Source organism: Phaseolus vulgaris, chromosome 4 (assembly GCF_000499845.2).
Source record: "Phaseolus vulgaris cultivar G19833 chromosome 4, P. vulgaris v2.0, whole genome shotgun sequence".
NCBI lineage: Eukaryota > Viridiplantae > Streptophyta > Magnoliopsida > Fabales > Fabaceae > Phaseolus > Phaseolus vulgaris.
Window position 1 is genome coordinate 2,018,427 of NC_023756.2, and position 21,923 is coordinate 2,040,349.

General features: G+C 29.4%; 2 protein-coding genes and 1 non-coding gene across 4 annotated transcripts; 2 read left to right on the plus strand and 1 right to left on the minus strand.

Annotated features, from left to right (window-relative positions):
- Window positions 1–6,828: 6,828 nt before the first annotated feature.
- On the plus strand, window positions 6,829–6,900 carry TRNAP-UGG (transfer RNA proline (anticodon UGG)). The gene has a single exon. It is a non-coding gene; the product is annotated as a tRNA-Pro (tRNA).
- Window positions 6,901–10,869: 3,969 nt separating this feature from the next.
- LOC137836784 (PWWP domain-containing protein 3-like) lies at window positions 10,870–15,659 on the plus strand. 2 transcript variants are annotated; one of them, XM_068645515.1, is made up of 3 exons: window positions 10,870–11,016; window positions 11,151–11,239; window positions 11,538–15,659. In XM_068645515.1, exon 3 carries the CDS (start codon window positions 11,579–11,581, stop codon window positions 15,425–15,427), a length of 3,849 nt encoding a protein of 1,282 aa, XP_068501616.1. In that variant the 5' UTR covers window positions 10,870–11,016; window positions 11,151–11,239; window positions 11,538–11,578; the 3' UTR covers window positions 15,428–15,659. The 2 variants fall into 2 exon arrangements, with proteins under 2 accessions (XP_068501616.1, XP_068501615.1); XM_068645514.1 differs by lacking the exon at window positions 10,870–11,016 and having other exon boundaries at window positions 11,098–11,239.
- Window positions 15,660–15,869: 210 nt separating this feature from the next.
- On the minus strand, window positions 15,870–18,669 carry LOC137836785 (universal stress protein A-like protein). The gene is made up of 4 exons (XM_068645516.1): window positions 18,294–18,669; window positions 17,001–17,122; window positions 16,365–16,483; window positions 15,870–16,246 (listed from the first exon to the last, which is right to left on the minus strand). Exons 1-4 carry the CDS (start codon window positions 18,469–18,471, stop codon window positions 16,138–16,140), a joined length of 528 nt encoding a protein of 175 aa, XP_068501617.1. The 5' UTR covers window positions 18,472–18,669; the 3' UTR covers window positions 15,870–16,137.
- Between the last annotated feature and the right edge of the window lie 3,254 nt (window positions 18,670–21,923).

A 21,923-nucleotide genomic window follows, 5' to 3' on the forward strand; every position in this document is an offset into this window, starting at 1 on the left:
TAATAGAAAAGTCTCTACTGCATTAATGATTTTCTTACTCTTAATTATATATATATATATATATATAATATTAAAAAAATTATAATTTTAAGATTACTAAATAAAAAGGTATTTTGAAATACCTTTATGTGGATTTTGGAGCTCTCTTTTATGTGTCTACGGGTTCGAACCTAAGTGTTTAAATTAGTAAGAAGTAATTCAAACCATCAAACTACTAAGGTAACCCGTACTAATAATTTTACAATATATCAAATAATTTTATCTTATTTTTAATAATATAAACTCAATAATTTTTAAAATCTATTTAGAAATTAAATTTATACAAAAATCTAATTACTTTTTATAATCTAACATGTTAATTAACCTTCTTAATTATACTACTTTTATTTTATTTTATATTATTACTTATATTAAAACCCATAAAAAAATAATTAAAAGATATGTGATTCTAGTATTCAGATCCTACTAGCCAGATATGTTTATTACACAATCTGATTAAAATATTTAAGACTGTAATTTGTTTTTTCTACAAAATTGAAACTAAAAAACGTGGGGAAAATTGAATATAATATCCCTCAAATCAATAACTTCTCGGACTTTTTAATTATATTATATATATTAAGTTAATTTTTTATTTTTTTAAATTGTTGAAAAACATTTTAAGTTGTATAAACAATGTTTAATAAACATTTCTTTAATAGTTTGCAGTTTTTTAGACACCTTTAAGTAATGTTTAGTAAAATGCTACTTTGTAACTTTTAAGCTTTCATATTCATTTATTTTTCTTTATCAAACTAGTGTTTCACCTTTTTTTCAAATAAATTCTTGTTACAACTTAAAATACTAAATTCAACATAGTGAAAATATGACGTTGATTTAAGTATGGTGTTTTCATTCTAAACATGACTAAAATATTTAAGATACTATATATGTAATTAATGATGAAATAATGCCATATAAAAATGTTATTTTATTAAAAAAATTTAGGATTAAATAATCAATTTATGAATAAAAAAATTAATTTTAAAAATTATAAATAGCTTAAATTATATTTTTTTAAAATTAAATTTGATGTTATGTTATACTTAAGTGTACTCATTTTTATTATTTTGTATTTATTAGTCACTTCAACACATGATTTTATCAAACTCTTTTATTTAATAAGTTAGCTAACACTTATTAGTTTTTAAGTAGTTGTTTAGCTTGCAACTAGTTTTTTCAAACAATGTTGTCACACTTATGGTCTCCTCTTATTAGGGTGAATAGATGAAGTTGAATTAATGATTTAAATAAAAAAATAATATTATGGAGGAGACCATCTTAATTTAGTTGAACCAATTAAAAACTTGATAACTCAATTGATTTAGTATAAGTTAATATTTTATTAATATATATATATATATATATATATTAAACTTAGGTTTATATTTTTCACTTTTTTTATGGTATTGTTATTAAGAATCTTATTTTATATATATAACTACTTTACATCCATCATTGTGAAAGACAAACATCTTAACAAAATTATTACATTATGTCACAAACATAAAAACATTGAAATTTGAAAAAAAAATTATATTAGAAAATTAGGTAAATACTTATGTAAAAATTATCAAGAAAACTTAAATTCATAAACCACAATATCTCACGGAGAATTTGGAATAACATCAAACAAAACAAAAGAAGTTATGTCTACCAACATAACAAAAGTTAAAACATATATTTATATCTTTGTATGTATTATCCTTTCTAAAAAATACGAGAAATTTATAGAAAAAAATAAAAAATAAGGTGTTTTTATAGGCCTATGAAACAACTAGCTTATTCTTACCTTCTCGGTATCTTGGTCTCCAACTGCTATTTTGGGCTTTCGACTACATGGTCCACTGAATTGGGTTTGGTCTGGTTCTCAGCTACTGGATATGAGCTTTCACTTTTCTGCTAGGTCAATATCAACTCTCAAATTTTGGGCTCAAGATTGCTCTTGGGTGGATGTGTGTACCTCCAATTCAACGATAAAGTCATAATCAATTTATTTAGTTATCAGATAAAAATCACTCTACTTACCTCTTGAACATATCACCTATTTAGTGGGCTTTCAGCTACTGGATATGGACTTTCACTTTTCTGCTAGGTCAATATCAACTCTCAATTTCTGGGTTCAGGATTGTTCTTGGGTGGATGTGTGTACCTCCAAGGGGCTTCGACGATAAAGTCATAATCAATTTGTTTAGTTATCAGATAAAAATCACTTTACTTACCTCTTGAGCATATCACCTATTTATAGTGTTCATTTGTTGGACTTTAACTTGATTGGGCTTTTCTTCTTTGCACCTTGCAATTATTAAATATACTTTGAACGTTTTGGGCCTATTTATTGGGCTTTAGTACAGTCTTTTCTTATTCTATTTATTTTAGTTTAACATTTGTCATGTTGACGACCTCTCGGTCATTCGGCCACTCGGTCCAGCCAGTACAAAAAACATTTAATTTATCTATTATACATATACTAATTGTATTACATACTTCAAAGCAATAAATAACAGTATAGAATTACTTTCTAGTTATAATTTGATGTCATCTTCTTTGATACATTTGTTCATTCAAAACAACGATAATAATCATAACTTTGATTTGAAATGTTGTAGTAATACAAATCCACCAATGAATTTATTATCTCCTTAAAAGATAATTGTGGTGGTAACAATTTGTTCATATTATTAAATTTAACAAATCTTATATTAAGAGAATTTTAAATAACTTTTTGTAGTATTTTTTATGTGTTAGAAGAAGGTAGAGGAACATGCAAAAGTTTTCAAGATTTACTTTTCATAAAGTTAAACATAACATCGTGAATTCAATTTCATATTATTCCAATGGTCCCAATAAAAGAATAACAAGTGAAGAGATCTATACTTTTTCAATTAGCCAACAAAATAAAACTTCAATATAACTTAAATAAAATGAGTAGTGTAACTTCCATTTTAAGATTAGGTGACAAAAGGAACACACTGTAAGTTATATGTTTATCTTGAAATCTTTTTGTATTTGTATTCCATTTTTTAACACTTTCCAACAAAACAAGATATATATGTAATGGTTTGGATAATATTGTTTTATTTTATTAGAAATTGTTAAAAAATAGGATACAAACACATGAAAATTTGATGAAGACAAACATACAACTTACAATATAACAATCAATGTATTACTTTTCTCACCTAGTCTTAAAATGGGAGTTACACTTATATATGTTCTCATGTAACATTGGGATGTCTTGTACTAATTGGTTGTATATTTGGTGTGTTACACCAGAAGAATACCATACACTCCTTTCAAGATAGTTGTCTTCTCAAAGAGAAAAATAGTTAAAGTTGTTCAGTGATATGGTTTGCTATAATATTATATTTATGGCAGCATAGAAATAATGTCACTTTCAAACAACATAATTTAAATTGTCATGAGATTATAAAACTTATTAAGCATAAATCTTGGATGTGGATCTCAACAAAAAATAATATGAAGTTGAATTCATGATGTATTCTTATGTTTAATTTTACACAGAGTCAAACTTTACAAGTTTTTAGGTCTCTCTACCTTCTTTTAAGCCATTCAAAATAATGCAAAAAAAATATTTGAAATCTCTTTAATATAGGATTTGTTAAAGTTAATATGGATGGATTGTTACTGGTACAGGTGTCTTCTGGGAAGAAGATGAGTTCATTGGTGAATTGTGACTGTTATTCTTATTACTACAGTATTTCAAATTAAACTTGTAAAATTCTTATTACAGGTTACCTAATTAGCTTGATGGTTGGATTACTCCTTGTCAATTTAAAGCAATTGGGTTCAAAACCTGTACAAAGAGAAAGTGAGTTCAAAAACACATAGAGGTATTTCAAAATACCTTTTTATTAAATAATATTTAAAATATCTTTTTTTTTTATAGTTATAGTAATTCAAAAAATATATAATTTTTTAAAGCACATATTTAATTAATCCAATACACTTGAATTATTTGTTAATATATATTATCAAAATATAATTTGATATTTTAAAATACCTCATTATCTTCTTAACTCTCTTCCTTTCATATGTACTCTTGAAACCTATAGTAAGGAGTTTACAATACTTAAACCAATTTTATCTTATATATTATATATCAAATTAATAGAATTATTATTCAATGACTGAATTATGTTATATTTAAGTTTTTTGTTAACTATTAAAAAAAACATATATATCCTCCCTTATTATTCTTTAATTAGAAAACTATTAAAGTAATATGGAATTGGATTCATGATGTGTTCTTTATATTTAACTTTATGTTATGTTTAACTTTATGGAGAGTAAAACTTAAAAAAAAAATAATGTCTTTTTACCTTTTTCCAAAGCATACAAAATCCTGAAAAAAAAATAAAAATCCACGTATTAGAACGTTAATACAACATTCCAAGTTAAAATTATAAATTTTTTATTTCAGATCACCTAAATAACTTGATGGTTTGGATTACTTCTTAAAAAAATTAAAACACTTAGGTTTAAAACTATAAAAATAGAAAAAGAGTTAAAAAAAATAATGAGACATTTCAAAATACCTTATATAGAATAATATTAAAAATAATATTAAGAAGATAACTTAAAAAAAGATAATGAGATATTTTAAAATACATTTTTTTATAGTAATATAAAAATATAATTTTTTAAAAATACATATTCAATTAATCTAATATACTTGACTCATTTGATAATATATATTATCAGAATATAATTTGATATTTTAAAATTTCATTATCTTCTTAATTCTTTTTCTCTTATCTACTAAATTAATATAAGTATATTATAAAATTACTGAACTATAATGCACCGATTAACTGTGTTTTAAAAAATATATTTTTGACATTATTATAAGATATTTTAAAATACTTTTTTTTAAGATATTTGAATTAATGATATGTTGAACTAAGTGCTTAAATTGATAAAGAATAATCTAAATCATTTCAACTTCTTAGGTAACTTTTAATAAGAAGTTTACATTACATAAATGATTTTCTTACTCTTAATTATCTATATATAATATTAAAAATTCAATTTTAAGATAAAAAAAAAGTATTTTAAAATGTTTTTTTATGATTTTATGTGTCTTATTTTTGTTTACGGATCTAGATTGAGTGACAAAAAACTTAAAAAAAACTAAGAAGAGATATTCGATCTTAAAATAACACGTCGTTAAAAATGTTTGAACAAAGAGATTACACAACAAAGAAAGAAAACTAATATTTAATGTATTTTTTGAACTTTGAATATAAGTTTTGAACTTTAAGTGTTTAAATATTTTTTGGAGATATGAGTTGATTGGTGAATTGTGATTCTTATTCATATTACTACAATATTCTAAGTTAAAATTGTAAACTTCTTATTACAGGTTACCTAAGTAGCTTGATGGTTTGGATTACTCCTTATCCGTTTAAAACACATAGGTTTGAAACATGTAGAAAGAGAAAGTGAGTCCAAAAAGCATAATGAGGTATTTCAAAATATCTTATATTAAATAATATTAAATAATTATGTTAAAAAAAATATAATTTTAAGATTACTAAAAAAAGGTATTTTGAAATACCTCTTTATGGTTTTTTAAGCTCTCATAATTTTGTATACAGGTTTCGAACCTAAGTGTTTAAATTGGTTAATAGTAATTTAAACCATCAAACTACCAAGGTGACCCGTACTAATAAGTTTACAATATATAAAATCCTTTTATCTTATTCTTAATAATAAAAAATCAACTATTTATAATACATGAACCATTACATTGCAGGTCAAAATTATAATTGTTGATTTTTTGTTGTTGTTATAATAGATTTTGTAATAGTCCATAAATATATCTAACTATTACAAGTCTATAGTTTTTCAAAAATATATCTAATAGATTAATAGAACTTATATAAATACAAATAATTACATTGCAAAACTCAAAATAATTTCTCTTTCCACCTTCATAGTTTCTCTTTCTATCTCCATACTTTTTTCTAATCTCAATAATACTCTTTTAAATATGGTGAAAAGTGTGGTGTTTTCTACTTTCATTTTCAAGGGGTGGTTAATAGTAAACATTTGTGATTAAGATAAGTTTTGTGGTGTCTTTATTAGTGGTAGTTGTGTTTTTGAAAGTCACAAAATAAAAAAAAAGCACAGTGAGATACAAAAATGAAGTACAAAATACTAAGAAAATTATCTTTGCACTACTGAATGTTGAATATAATGAATCTTCTTGTCAATCCTCTCACACATACTCAAATGATAACACTACTCCCTCAAACACGGTGTTCAGAGAAAAATGAAAGTGTTGCGTCCGGAAGGAAGGTGTGGGATACATGATGCAACAAGTTATTTTAAAAAGTGAGATCATACTTCATTTAATGTTATTTAATTTTTTTTTTAAATTAAAATCAACTTTTCATGAGAAGGGAAAAATATAGAGGTGAATGTGGAAATTGTTATCTATAGAGAATTTGATATTATTGAAATATAAATAATATTTTTCTCAATAGAATAAATCTCTCTCCAGCATATTCACACGCATCAATAAATATGAATAATTTATTTAATTTTAAATTTTTGACCAATATATCAAATTAACCTTAATTATGAGCAATTTAAAAATATAATTTAAATAATATAAAATTTTTAAAAATATATATAACTTAATTGATTAAATCACATGAATATTAAATCTCACTATTAAATGTATATAGTATAAATAATGTATACATTTAAAAATATATATATATTGTATAATATATTATGAAATCATATAAATATTAAGCTGGGCATTTGGTCTAGTGGTATGATTCTCGCTTTGGGTGCGAGAGGTCCCGAGTTCGATTCTCGGAATGCCCCAAACTTTTTAATTTTTTTATTTATTTTTTCAATTTGCATTTATTTTGCAAATTTCATTTTTTTGTAATTTTCAATTTGCATTTATTTTGCAAGTTTCATTTTTTGTTGCATTGAGTTGTTTTTCTTTGAAAGTTTAAGAGTTGGTAGGACTTTGAGGAGCATTCTAGGGTTGAATTCAGTGTTCAATTTAATGTGATTTAATTGAGTATCAACAACTTCATCACTCTTTCTTCTTTTACCACATAATAAGGGGAATTCAAACTACTCAATAAACAATATAAATTAAAATAATTATAATAATTTTATAAAAAAAAATTACTTTTTAAAATAAAAGAACACAAACTTTGCTAATCCAAGTTTTTTGCCCTAATGATTTTCTATTTTTTGTTCTCATAACTTTTTTGTTTATATTTTGATCCTATTTATTTGAGGTGGAGATGTGTTATTTATTTAAAATGACAAATTTAAGTTTAAAAAATCTCTTTAACTAAAGGGTCAAGCTTTAATGTTTTAAGAAAGTTTGTTTAATATTGAAGGCACTTGTTTATCTATAAATTTTTTAAATAAAGCATATTAATAATAAATTTATTCAAAATCCAAAAATTTATTAATAAAGCATACTAATAAAATAAATCAATGATATTTTTGTCTTGTAATTAAATTCCACTCATTTTCAAATTGGAAAGAAAATTTGTTTTCATGGGATCCATTAAAACTTTTTTTTTCTTCCTTATTTATCACTTTAATTGGTAACGGATAAATAAGATGAAAATGGAGAAAAAAAACATATTTAAATAAATATTGTTGACTAATGATGAAATTGGAAAGAATAAAATTTTAATAAATAATAAATAAATTGACAAAATATATAAAGAGTGAAATTAGGGTATTAAGTTACTACCAAATTAATCTTTTCTTCACACTTTTTGTTTTTCTTTCTGCCGCTGAGTTCCTCTCATTTTTTCTCACGCTATTTGCTGCGGAAACAGGTAAATACGAATTATTTGCTAATCTTATCTCTAATTATTGATTAGTGTCATAATATTTTATATGTATCTTCTTTTTTATTTTTTCTTAATTGATTTTCATGAACCCTAAATCGATTCTCTTCATTTGCTAATTGGTTATTGGTTTCAATTCTACATATGATAATTGATTGTTTTTCTCAAATAGTTTGTTCTCTTTCCAACAATTATCATTTGCTTAAATTTTGGATGTTTGAGGAATCAATTTTCATGGGGTAATGTAGTATTGTTAACCCTTGTCCTTTTTTTACTATGTTTTTTCTTAATGAATTAAACAATCTTAGAATAATTTTTAATATTTTTATCTTAATTTCTCCTTGATAATTAAGCAACTTACAAAATTATTTTATATTTTTTCTTTATTTCTCTCTTGGGTTTGTTAAAATTGAATTAGTTGAGAAATTAAAATGAGAGCATGCAAATCGAGTATATATATGAAAAAGAAAATTTGTTTGCTTAAGATGAAATCATGAAGAGGGAAAAAAAAATATTTTTTCAATTATATAATGTGTGATGTTGTGGAAATTTTATTGTGATTTGGTTTTGATCCCATTAGTCAATAGTTGTGGTACATCGGTGACTAGATATAAAATAGATATAAAATGTGATCAACTTTTTACACAGATAAAATAATATTTTTTTTTATAATAGATTTGTTCTTCTATCTTTCTATCAAAATAAACACCAACATAATAATAATAATAATATTATTATTATTATTATTATTATTTAATTTTCTTTTCTTTCAAACAAAACATTCCAACATTTTAACTTATTTTTTTATTTTTTTTATTCTCTTGTGTTTTATTTCTTTATTCAATATCAAATTGAATAATTGTTCACAAGTCTATTTCATTTATTCTTTCCAAATAAATAAAACAAAACACAAAAAAATCAAATAGAGTGGAACACTTTATTTCCTTCTTATTTTATTTTTTATTTTGAGGTTGCAACCGAACATAACATCACTAAATTTGAATAATTGTTACCTTATTTATCACTTCCAATTTTGTGATATAATTGTTTTTGGTAAATTTTATAAGAATGGACAAAAACTAAAGTATTCATCTCTTAAAGTTAGGTTATAATTTGACTAAAAAATCAGTAACACATTATCCTCCATAAAGTATGAATAAGTTGTTCTATTTAATTCTCCTTCGATAAACCTTGTATTTATGTAGTAGTAGTACCATAATGGTGTCAATCCTTTAGAAGTTATGACATTATATATATAATGTTAAAAAACGTGAAATATATATTTTATATTGCAACTTCTACAAAATCTTTCAAAAGACCTTTCTTTTGAATCATTTTATGTTGTAAATACAACCTCAAGTAGTTTATAAAGTCGATTTTTGTGATATTATTAATCTTATAAGAGTTATGATATCAGTTATGCATAGTAAGTCGTATAAGTTATGATAAACATAATCCGATGTTTGTATTGATTATTGAATGACATGTTTATCATAACTTATATGATTTACTATTTTCAAAATACATAAGTCATCTTATCAAGATTGTATTAAATATATATAAACAATTCTAACTAGGTTTTTTAATTTACTAACATCTTCTCCGTAATAAAACGCTTACTTATTTATCTAATAATTAAACAATAATTATATCTATAGATAGTATTTTTAATGTTTCCATCTAGTAATGACAAAAATATTTATAGATAAAATCTACAACAAATACTAAATAAATATCTTTAATAAAATATTGACGGATAATGTGTATGAATATTTTAATTACATACTTGTCATAATATCTTCTAATTATTATTTAAGTATTTTTTTTAAAAACTTAAGTGACAAAAGAGAATTTTATTATTGAAAGAAATATTAATAATTGAATTATTTATAATTTAATTTTATATATTAATATTTTTTATTTAGATTTATGAAATTGAAGTTGTTTGTATTTTTTAAAAAACTCATAGTACAACTCATTTAAATTTAGTTTTAAAAAAGACTAAGTTTATTTCTATTAATATTTATTTATATAGTTTTATTTTAAATATACATTAAAATGATCTGTTTTCCGAATTTATATTTTAAAGTTCTACATATATCTATGAATAGTATAAAAAATCTCACAAACACTTTTTCAGACAACACAGGTAAAGGGTAAATACTCATGCTTGCACCACCTTATTTTCATCAATAAAACAACTTAATAAGAATATGATCCATATTCTTCATTAATTTATCTTTAAACGATCTTGAATAGAATGACAAAATAATTAGTACCTTTAATATATATGTAGTTAATTAGTACTAGCATTTTAATATTGAAAGATACACATAATTACTTATTAGTAGTGATTTTAATTACTAGTGATTTTCATCTGAATGTTTCTATTTTTGTTTCAAGAGAAACAATAATAATTGTAAATTGTTTAGAATATAACCTTATAACTTTAAATTTATGAAATCAAAATTATTTTTAAGAAGGTTAATTTTTTATTTAAATTTATATTTCACAGTAAAATTTATTTAAATTTACTTTTTAAGAAAAAACTATTTACCTTAATAGTTTAAATGCAAATTTATTTATACTTTAAAATCATTTTCTTCTTAAACTTATAAAAAAGATCTCTGTTTAGTGAGGAAAACACTGAGATTAAGAATATTAAAAACACAAAATAAATCTTTTAAAAAGACAAAACATGAAACAAGTTTTAGTAAAATAAAAACCAGAAAACAAATTTCATCTTACAAAACAACTATTTTTTCACATTCCCTTTGTGTGAGGACAAAGATGGCGTGAAAATAAAGCGTGTAGTGTTTGGTTATGTACTCTCTCTCTTTCTTTCTCTCTTTCTCTCTCTCTCTCAACACAACATGAAATGTTAAAATATCATTCTGGTTCTGTGAGAAATACAATTTGATCCCTCACTCATGCTGTAATATTTCGTTGAGTCTTGTGCAGCAATAATGAAAATCAACAGTACCAAGAAAGAAAGAAGAAAAAATGCCAATGAACTTAGCCTGTCACCATCTCGAGAATCCTCGATATTTTCAAACACATTCCATAACTAGAAAATTTCCCTCTCTACACTTTCTCTCTCACTCTACTTAATAATGTAGCTTTCATTGCAGTACCAGTACTTTTTTCAATTACTTTGGTTATTTCTATTTGTTAAAGGATAAAGTTTCAATATTTATATATGTATTTTTTCAATTTATAATACCCCACAATTTCATTCTTCTTTCTCAGGTCAATACGGGGTATTGAGGATTCTTTCTGGTTGAGGGCAGAGGTAAAAAGCATGCTACACTAACTAAACTACCCTTTTCATTCTTCAGGTATTCTCGTCTCTTTATATTTATTATCCCTTCTTTTGATCATATAAAAAAAATACTATACTAAAGGTTTTACTGTTTTTTTTGTTTGTCTTTTCCTTTTGTTGTTTGGTAATAATTTATTGTTGTTTTCCTTTAGTGGGTGTTGTTCTTGCTTCTATGTTCTGAATCCCCATTTTGAGTTATTTTCATTCTTTCATTTCGTGTAACCTAAAGCCCTAGAAATGTGAGTGTGTAGAAATGTGGACAGTGATGATTGTGTTTGTTTTTTTAACATGTCTTTTGGTGTTCTTTTTATCAGAGTAGGTTGATTTTTGTCGAGAAAAATTTGATCTTTTTCAAATGGGCGCCGATGAAAGCGACAGCATGGCACAAGGATCATCTCCTATGCCAGAAAGCGAGAGCGTGGTTCGAGGTTCGGAGCAGGGGAAGGAGCTTAGGGAAGTTGTTGGGGGTTTGGGAAGTGAGGAGGGGTGTGGTGGGGTTGCTGTTAATGAGGATGGGTTTTCTGGCATTGAAAACCGAGGTTTGGGTGATGACGGGGTTGTTAATAACAGTAATGTCTTGGAGGCCAAGGTTTCAGTTGTGAGTGGAAATGATTGTCAAGTTTTGACTGATTCTGAGGTGAATGGGATGTCCTCTTGGTTAGGAATGCAAGAAAGTGATATGAGCACGGTGTTTTCTAGTGATGGAGCTGAAAAGCTAGACTATGATTATGCATCTGAGAAGATGGACTATATGTTTGCTTCTGAGATGGAAGAGGCTGCTGTTTTGAGTTTGGATGGATCGGTAGGGGATGGTGGAGAACATGGTAGTGATGGAGGCAGGAGCAGCGAGGAAGAAAAATATGAAGATTGTGTTGCCGATAATGTCACTGTTGCTTCGGAGAGTAAAGTAGCAGAAGTTGCTGTTTTGAGTTTGGATGGATCGGTAGGGGATGGTGGAGAACATGGAAGTGATGGAGACAGGAGCAGCGAGGAAGAAAAATATGAAGATTGTGATGCCGATAATGTCACTATTGCTTCGGAGAGTAAAGTAGCAGAAGTTTCTGTTTTGAATGGGGATAGTTTGGTAGGGGTTGGTTCTGAACACACAATAGATGGGAAGGAAAGAGAAGACTGTGATGGTTATGACAGAAGAGAAGAGGATATGAGGGAAGAGGAAGATAAAGATCCTGATGGGCACATTGTGGTTGGGGTTGATGGGCAAGGCAGAAGTGAAGAGGGAGGTAAAGATGAAGACTGTGATGGAAATGATGTGACTATTACTTCTGACAGTAGGCCAGCTGAAGCTTCTGTTTTGATTGCGGATAGGTCGGTAGGAGTTGGCAAGGAAGATGGAAGAGAAGAAGATATCAATGAAGAGGAAGTTGGAGATGAAAACTGTGATGGGAATGTTGTGACCATTACTTCTGCGAGTAGGATAGCAGAAGCTGCTGTTTCGAGCGTGGATACTCTTGGCAGGGAAGAAAGAAGAGAAGAGGATATCAGTGAGGAGGAAGGTGGAGGGGAAGACCGTGATGGGAATGTTGTGACTATTACTTCTGACAGTAGAGTAGCAGAAACTGCTGTTTTGAGTCTGGATAGTTTTGCAGGAATTGGAGGGCAAGACAGAAAAGAAGAGGGTATACACCAAGAGGAAGGCAAGGATGAAGAGTGTGATGCAGACATTGTTGCTGTTGCTTCTGAGAGTAAAGTTGCAGAAGCCGCTGCTTTGGGTGTGGATAGTTTGATAAATGTTGGTGGGGAAGATACAGCAGGTGAAGACTGTGATGGGAACATTGTGACTCTTGCTTCTCAGAGTAAAGTTGCGGAAGCTACTGATTTTGGTGTGGATAGTTTAGTAGGTCCTGGTGCGTATGACAAAATAGCGGAGGAGGAATGTGAATACAGAGGAAAGAACGAAGAATGTGGTGGGAACATTGTGACTATTACTTCTGAGAATAGACTAGCAGATGCGTCTGTTTTGAGTGTGGATGGTTCAGAAGTGGTTGGTGTTGAGGAAACAAAAGATGGGGGAGGAAGTGAAGAGGTAGAAAAAGACAAAGATTGTTCTGGCAACATTGTGACTATAGAAGTTCCAAGTGCAGAGACAAGTGAGAAGATGGATGTGGAAGTGGAGGACTTGAGTGATGAAGGGTATGGTTTCTCTGTTGGTGATTTTGTTTGGGGTCAAGGCGAGAGTCAACTTTGGTGGCCCGGCCGGATTTATGACCCATCTGATGCATCTGACGTTGCATTGAAGCTGAAACAAAAGAACAGACTTCTGGTTGCCTACTTTGGGCATGGAGCCTTTGCGTGGTGTCATCCATCGCAGTTAAAGTCTTTTGAGGATAACTTTGATGATATGCTTAAACAGAGTAGCTGCATTGATTTTGTCAATGCTGTGCAAGATGCTGCAAGAGAGGTCGGAAGGCTTCTGTCTATGAAGCTGAGTCGTTTAGTTCTTGACAAGAAAACAGGTTCTGAATCTACTCTCCTGTTGGGGAAAAATTCTGGAATCAAGGAAGGAGTTCTTGTGCCAGAAACTGGCATAGAGAGACTTTTATACAGTCAATTTGAGCCAGTAGAATTACTTTCTCATATGAATCAAATTGCGCGAATTGTTGATAGTGGTAGTAGTATTATGGAGCTGGAGATCTTAAAGGCTCGACTTGCGGCATATTATCTGTCAAAAGGGCATAAATTACCTAATTTTATGGATACCCAGTTGGCTCCTGGAGGTGAAGATAGTCTAACGGATGAAACAGTTGCTGTAGAGAACAGTAGAAGTACTGTGGAAGCCCCGACCCAAGGACCATTTGATGAACTGGGTCATTCTCCAGGGCTCCCAGGGAACATATCAAACCATGTTAGAAAGCAGAAAAGCATTGCTGAAATTATGAGGGAGGACAAAGATGTTCATACAGCAAGTAGGGAGGTGGAGGCAACTGGCTCAAATGGTAGAAGGAAGAGAAAAGGTAGTGAGGCTGGTGTGAGATCTAAACCTGTTCAAAAGAAAAAAGAGTTGCTTCTGGACACTGATGAAGATGTGTCAAGTGCTGAACATTGTGCCGAGGAAAACAGTGGCAGCATTGGCTCATGGTTGCAGTCAAAGGAGAAGAAAGAAGTTTTGGATGAAGGGAGGAAGGGTAGTTTGTCTAGAGAAAGGAAGAAAAGTAAGTACTTGTCCCCTCCTTTCACTACTCCAATCAGGGGACAAAGGGAGGAAAGTATTGAAGCAGAATCCCTTGAAGTATCCAGAAAAGTTAAAGCATCACATACAAGCTCAGTGGCTGCTGTTCTGCAATATCCTCCAGTTTATATGGGTAGGCTTTTTGATAGCTCAAATTACCAAACCGAGGAAGATGATGGGAAAAAGGTTATTGATCCAAAGAAAATCCAGGCTCCTGTGGAGGAAGTTCTGTTCCAAGTCCTTAATGCAGCTATTAGTCCACAAATTCGCAGGGAAGGCACTTCCCTTGATCAATTTGTTGACTTCACTTTTGCCTTTAGAAGTTCATTATATTCTGAAGGATCGTTACGCGATCTATACGAGAAGAATCAGCCTGGAAGGAAAAGAAAGAGGCCAGAATCTGAGGAAGAAGATGGAATGTTGAAAGATGCTCAAATATCATCACAGAAACAAAATTCTGGGTCAAAGAAGAAAAGAAAGGAAACTGCTTCAGGTAAGAAGGGGGGTGATGAAAATGCTCAAGGTGCGGTTCTTGTTGTTTCATTTTGGCAAGGAACATCCACGCCTTCAAGATCTGAGCTTATCTCAGTGTATAGTAAGTTTGGAGCTCTGAATGAAGCAGAAACAGATGTGTTCAACAATAACTACACAGCTAGAGTGTCCTTCCTGAGAACTTCTGATGCTGAAAATGCATTGAACCATTCTAAAAACAATAACCCTTTTGGATCTGCTGATGCCACTTTTCAGCTCCAGTATCACTCTGAGGGATCAAAGTCTGAAGAGCATGGTGAAAGATCAAAGAACAAACCTTTGGTAGCAGCTACATCACCATCGGTTTCAGTCTCACAGGGTGGTGAAGCATCAAGATTGATCTTTATCCAGAAGAAGCTTCAAGGTCTGACTTTGATACTTGAAGCATCAGGTGACAAATCTCCCGATTTGATGGCTGAACTGCAGAGGGAGGTGAAGGCTCTTCTGGAGGATGTCAACCAAATGGTTGAAGCTTCTCTGTTTTAGTCATTATTTAGCAATGATTAGGGTAGGTTTTGTGACAATATGCCCTTCTTTTTGGTTTTGTCGTTGTCTGATGCCCTTTTTGGTTGACCTTGGCCTGGCATTATTTGACATAAAGTTAGTTGGTATCGTTTGATGCGGGTCATGGCATTTGGTATTAATTTTATGGACATCGACATCATTAGACTTTTCATTGTCATGGTAGTAATATTCAAACAGCTTTTTCTCATAAAAATGTTATTCTATTCCATCATTATTTTCGTTTTAAATAATATCTATGGTTCCACACTTTCTATGAAGTGTGTTGCCAATTTACAGAAGCTTGGAATGTTCTGATGCAAAATTTTCATCAGATTGTTAACCTGTTATCGTCATATTTAACAATATTAAGAAGTCAAAACTTTTTATGACACGTGAAGTGCGATATTTACTTTAACACCATCCATTGAAGAAATAGAATATGGCTTTGGTAAAACAATGCCTGCAACACATTGAACAGCAATATAACAGCATCTTACAGAATTACAAACACTTATGAACATATAGAAGGTAAAAGGAACAAAGGCAAAGAAGCACCGAAAGTTGGATTTTCTGCTGTTGTTCCAACATTAAAAATCTCCACTACTAATCTTGATTGATATTCATTTTTTTTTTAATTTTTAACCAAATACGCATAGGTAATCTATCTTCAATGTCTGGTGCATCACAAAATATCAGTCATCAACAGGGTCCTGGGGGGTTTCATCAGCTTTGCGTTTGATAGTAATCACAGGGCATTCAGCATGCTTCCAACAAAATTCACTCACAGTGCCAACAAAAACCCTGCAGAAAACGTTAAACACAATTCCTCAACAACACATCTCAAAATAAATTAAATTCTAGGAACTTTAATGCACTTAAAATCTCAATAATTCTAAGAAATTAAGCAATTGGGACATACTTTTGAAAAGGGCCAAGACCTCGGCTACCCACAACCAGAAGATCTGGACTTAGTCGTTTCACTTCATGACATATTACTTCTTTGGGATCACCCTGCATTATCCATGCTTGGCAGACCACCTATAAATACATCAGCATTTAGCTTGCGGAGAAGAGTATTATAAATAGATCTAGTAAATAATCAATTTCATCCCTGAAGTTTGTAATCTCTTTCATAAATTATCCCTAAAGTAAAATAAATTCAAGTCATAATAAAAGTACTAAAAATCATGCTAAGTATTGGTTGTTAATCCCTAAAATACATTGACTAAGGGACTAAAGTGATGAACAACATTCAGTGCTTTAGGGATTACTTAAATAATTTTAATACCATAGCAATTACTGAAGAAAAAGAGTAATAATTCAAAGACAAAATTGATAGTTTATTCTTTATCATACAATACACACAGTCACTGAATAAAATAAATTTGCGTAATATCAAATCAGATTTGATCATTTAGGTCATCGATATTCATTATTGGATGCTTGCCTAAACATATTTTACAGTGATAATTTAAAATCAATTTCACCTAACATTTAATCTTAAGAAAGAAGACAAGGACTAGAGCATGCGGGAGTTCAATAGAAAAACCATTACCCCAATTTCATGACACCTACTGACAAAGTATTCCAGCAGATGAACCCCTCTAATTCTGTCTCTCTGCTTCAAGTTCCTAAAATCTTCAGGTGATGCATAAATACTGTCTGTCTCATCAAAACCTAGCAAAAAAAGAGAACAAAAACAGCACCACCATCAGATTACACGCTCCTTTCACTTCTCCTAGTACAACAAAACATAAATGCCTCACTTCATTAGCTGCAAATTCAAACAAAAAGGATCAAACAAATCCCAAAACATCACCACCAATTATTATCACAACGTTCTCAAACTCAATCTATACTCAGTAAAATAAGGGCACACTCTTTTTTCTTTTCACATCACACACAAAATTTGAACTAAAAAGCAAAATTTGATGAATTAACATCTATTTCCCTTTTCTTTTGCATATCACACATAAAAAATTTATCAGAACTAAAAATCAACAATTTGATGAATTAACATCTTCCCTCTTAATATATCCCGCACAAGAAATAATCACGCTCAAGTCGGGTAGAACGATTATGCTTTCTTTTTCTGAATAATTAACATGCCTACATCCAACCCTCACATACTCAACACTCCACTTTGAAACCACTGGTCAAACTAAAACAACCTTGTGCCAACATGGTGGTAACTAAACATCTACTGAACTAACAAATTTCACCAATCTTGTACTCATTGATATTTGAATTCACATCAGATGGACCCAGACTCACATTAAGGCCATCTTTGGTTTTCTGTTGAGCCAAACTCAATTTGGACAGTAAATTAAATTTCACAACATCTTTTCAAAACTGGTTCAGAGTTTCCAACGTCTTTGACAATGACTAAATTTCATAACATGCTCGATTTCCCTAAAAAATCCCATTACACATTAATTTTGTTGTTGGAAACTCAGTTTCTCAGAAGACTTGAGTTACTTTTTGGACACTCAAGTTTCACCCAGACTAACGTTTACAAATCTTTATCCAAACATACACTAAAACTACAACTAGAATGATTTTAACTAAATTTTCACATGACTGGTTCAAAGTTGAAGAATTGATTTTTAGTTAAAAACACTTTTAAGTAACTTTCACATTCAAATAAGGACTTTATATTGAGTTTTACTACTAACTTAAAATTAAAACAATCAAACACTCAAAAATCAATCACACTCAAAATCAAATTAGCAAAGGTTCAATTTCACCAATACTAGGAATCAATTAAAACGAACCACCACTAACATAACAATCTTCACACAATCAGCAAAGAACAATTAAAAAAAAAAGAGAGAGTGAGAGAGAGAACCATCTTCATCAGGAACTTGAACGTGAAGAAAGAAAAGGTTGAAAGCAGAAACGTTGCTCCGAACAATCTTGTTGATGGTCCATTCAAAAGCTCCTCTGCTGCTGATCGAAGGGTGAGGGTAACCCTTCATGTTCGACTCGTTCACCGCCACCATCACCCGAGTCATCTCGTCACCCATCGCTGAGTCAACTCGCTTCGCTCTCTTCTTCTACTTTGACCTCGCGCTTATATTGAACGACCGCTGAGGCTCCAGCGTCATTAACCATCCCTGCGCAGGGTAGTCAATTTCCATCTGAGTTTGCTAAACTGCGCGTGGACCCCTACTTCAAACCCGGTGCGTCGTTTTCTTGTGTGAATGATAGTGGGCCCTGGGCCCTGGGCCACGAGTTCTGCTGTCCTTTCTTTTATTCCTGGGCCGGGGCCCGAAACGTCGAGAACAGAGCAAAACGACAAGGTTCACAAAATCACATGCAAGAGTTAAAAGGACAAAACTTAGAGGTAAATAAATTTTACATATTTTTTACTAAAATATCTCCTTTTAATTTTTAAAACTTAAATGAAGTAATATAACTATTTATTAATAGTTATTTTTTTTATAAATTATTTATAGTTTTAATTGATAAATATTTGAAAGAAAAATAACATATTCAACGTAAATATTTAAAATATTTTCTTTGACGAAAAAAAAGTTTAACACGTTTACGTAAACCGTCGTTGAGCATATCCACGTAACATAGTTTGATGATGCATGTTGTATTATAATAACACAATACTTTGCGTATAAGAGTGAAATTAATAATTGTAAGAATTTAATTAAAGCACTATTGTTTATATTATCATATAATCATTGTATTATATACAATAAACGACGAGTTTATAATACTTATTTTGAAAATTGTATCTAAAATAATTTATAGTCATGTAAAATGTAAAGTTTGTATTAATATAGTTAAACTTTATTCTTATTACTTAAACTATTTATACACACATCTAAGAAAAGACTTTTCCTATAAAACTAGCATTTATTGATTAATGACCAAAATTAATATAACCATATATTTTTATGAATTAGATAAAAGGAAAATTTGATGATCATTTGATAATTATAAAATTTTAATAAGTTGATTATCATACTATATAAAGTAAAAATTACAAAAAAATGATTATTTTATTGATAGGTTTGATAAAAGTATATACCTATTGTTCTTACTTTAATTACTAAAATTAGGTATACTTTTAAGAATTAAATAATTAACAACTTTTCTGTGAGAAAATGTTGGAGAGATCATTGTACTGCAAACTATGTTGAAAGGAATCCAATGGACAATAGAGCTGAACTTGAAGTATTTATATTTGAAATTGTACTACAAACTAGGGTTCATGTTCTTTTAATAGGGTTCTTTTAAATATGGTGTCATCATTTTCACTTCAAAGCTGAGTTTGATACCAAACAAATATTAGAGTGCTTTTTTTTAAAAAGGAAAAAAACACTTTTGAAACTATCTATAAGAATTTGATAAAATTAGGATGAGTTGAAGAAAGATTATTGTGGTAAAACTTTGAAAACAAGTAAAAACATTGTTATTATATAACATTCACGATGAACCCATGATATATTGGTCGTTTTGTAGCTTGCAACTCTTTTTCTCCTTAAAAAAAGTATTTTGTTGGGTTACGAGTAGAAACTATATATAAAATATCTTTACCCTGACTCCTTAGCAATGTGAGATTAGTGGGTATATCGAAATAATTAACAATCCATTTTTTTCTACACCCATCCTATAACTTCTAATACTATTATTTTAATAATTTTCACATTATTTTAGACAACTTTACCTCACTATACAATCCTCTTTCTTTGTCTAAAATTTCAATTTTGGTTTGAAATGACAAAATTACCTTTTTCTTATATCACCAATTAGAAGTTATATAGTGGAGCATCCATATATCACCCCTCTTATTTAATTACAATTTTACTATGGAGTGTTGATACATTGACAACCATGCACCAGATTACAATTGGAAAGAGAAACAACTTTTTGCTGAAATGAAGCAATTTTGAAATTGTATTGGTCAAATCACAGTTGTAAACTGGTGTCTTTCAATTTGCAGTTGTCATAGAAACATTTTTCTTTACACTTTGTTATATATTTTTTTGTTAAAATTTAGGGTTGTTCAAATACAATTTTTCTTGTTCTTGACATTATTGTAGAGTGTGAAAGAACAAGTGGAGGAGAATGGAGGATGTGGCATGGGGCCAATAGAGAACATAAGTTTAGGGTTGTGTTGTTAAGGACCAAACATTGTTCTGACTTGTACATCACTTGTCTTTGACAAGGTGCCTCCTTGACTCAAAATCTGGGACATCCTAATTTCCATTTTGAGTGCTGGACATGCCCTCTTCAAAAAACATGCCAGTACATTACCTTATTTTCTTACTCTTTTTTACTATGTTGCCCCCAATAATTTAATGCATTACTGTGTCATCTTCTCAGTAAGAGACAGCTACAGAATCCCTTTCTCCTTCCAAATTAACTTTCTCAAGACCAAAAATAAATGAATCTCACTTTACTCTTCTCATTTCTTCACTTCTTGTCCCTATATCCATCTCTCTTCTCATTCCATAATTTCATTTTTTTAGTATTAACTTTTCTCAAATCATTGAGAACAAAGTTTCCATAACCACACACCCTCTCTCCCACATCTTCAATCAATACAAATTCATGCTAAAACAATGAGATTTGGAATTCCTTTTGGGTGTTTCAAACTCTAACTTCAAGTCTCTTCACACCAAGTTTGGTTATTTTGAAATTTTTTTTATACAAAGTTATGTAAAATCAAGATTTGGGTTGCTTTTACAAATTTAATTAAGTGTAAGTAGTTGTTTTTTTGGTATAATGACAAATCACATATATAATAGAGTTGGAGTATATCTAAAATACTTTTATTTATTAATTTTTTACTTGTTGATAAAAAAAACTATACTAGATTTAACACAAAGTTAAGTTGATAAATTTTTTTTTTAAAACACTATACTAGATTTATTGTATTGTTAGGAGAAGATTATGTTTTTTTTCTTTTGTTTTCTTTAGTTGTGTATAAGAGTTGGATCATCCTGAAATAGTTCATATTTATTTACTCTTTCTTCTGATTAAAAAAAAACACAAAGTTAAGTTTACAAATCTTATCTAAACATGCACTAAAAAGGGTATATTAGAATGCAAACACTACTACCATTTATAGATAAAGAATAGCATGAGAGAAAAAATATGTCAAATTTTTTGCAATGAGTGAATAGAGAAGGTTAAACTAGCAGAAAGAGTAAATATATAACCTCTAAGTTGTCCTAGCACATGGAACATGCAACAGTTGACTTGACAGTCTAACTCCAAATTTGATTGGATCTCATCTCAAACACAATCTCAATTAGACTGCAAAACAAATGTGTCAAAAAGACCTAATTGTACTACTTACAAAATGTTACATCGCCCTTTTGCTCTAAAGATCCCATGCACAAAACCAAGACAACAATGTATAGACAAAGGTCACGGATCAAAGTTAAAGGGACCTGTCTTCAATACAATCCCTAATAATTCACTCAGTGTGATATTGAATCAAGGAGCTGTGGTG

Excerpts from the sequence above, each read along its gene's own strand:
- LOC137836784 (XM_068645515.1), top strand. The coding sequence starts at position 11,579 with ATGGGCGCCGATGAAAGCGACAGCATGGCACAAGGATCATCTCCTATG.
- LOC137836785 (XM_068645516.1), bottom strand. The coding sequence starts at position 18,471 with ATGGGTGACGAGATGACTCGGGTGATGGTGGCGGTGAACGAGTCGAAC. Across the intron at positions 17,123-18,293 it reads TCAAGTTCCTGATGAAGATG|GTTTTGATGAGACAGACAGT; the intron begins GTTCTCTCTCTC and ends TTTTTTTGCTAG. Across the intron at positions 16,484-17,000 it reads GTAGGTGTCATGAAATTGGG|GTGGTCTGCCAAGCATGGAT; the intron begins GTAATGGTTTTT and ends ATGTATTTATAG.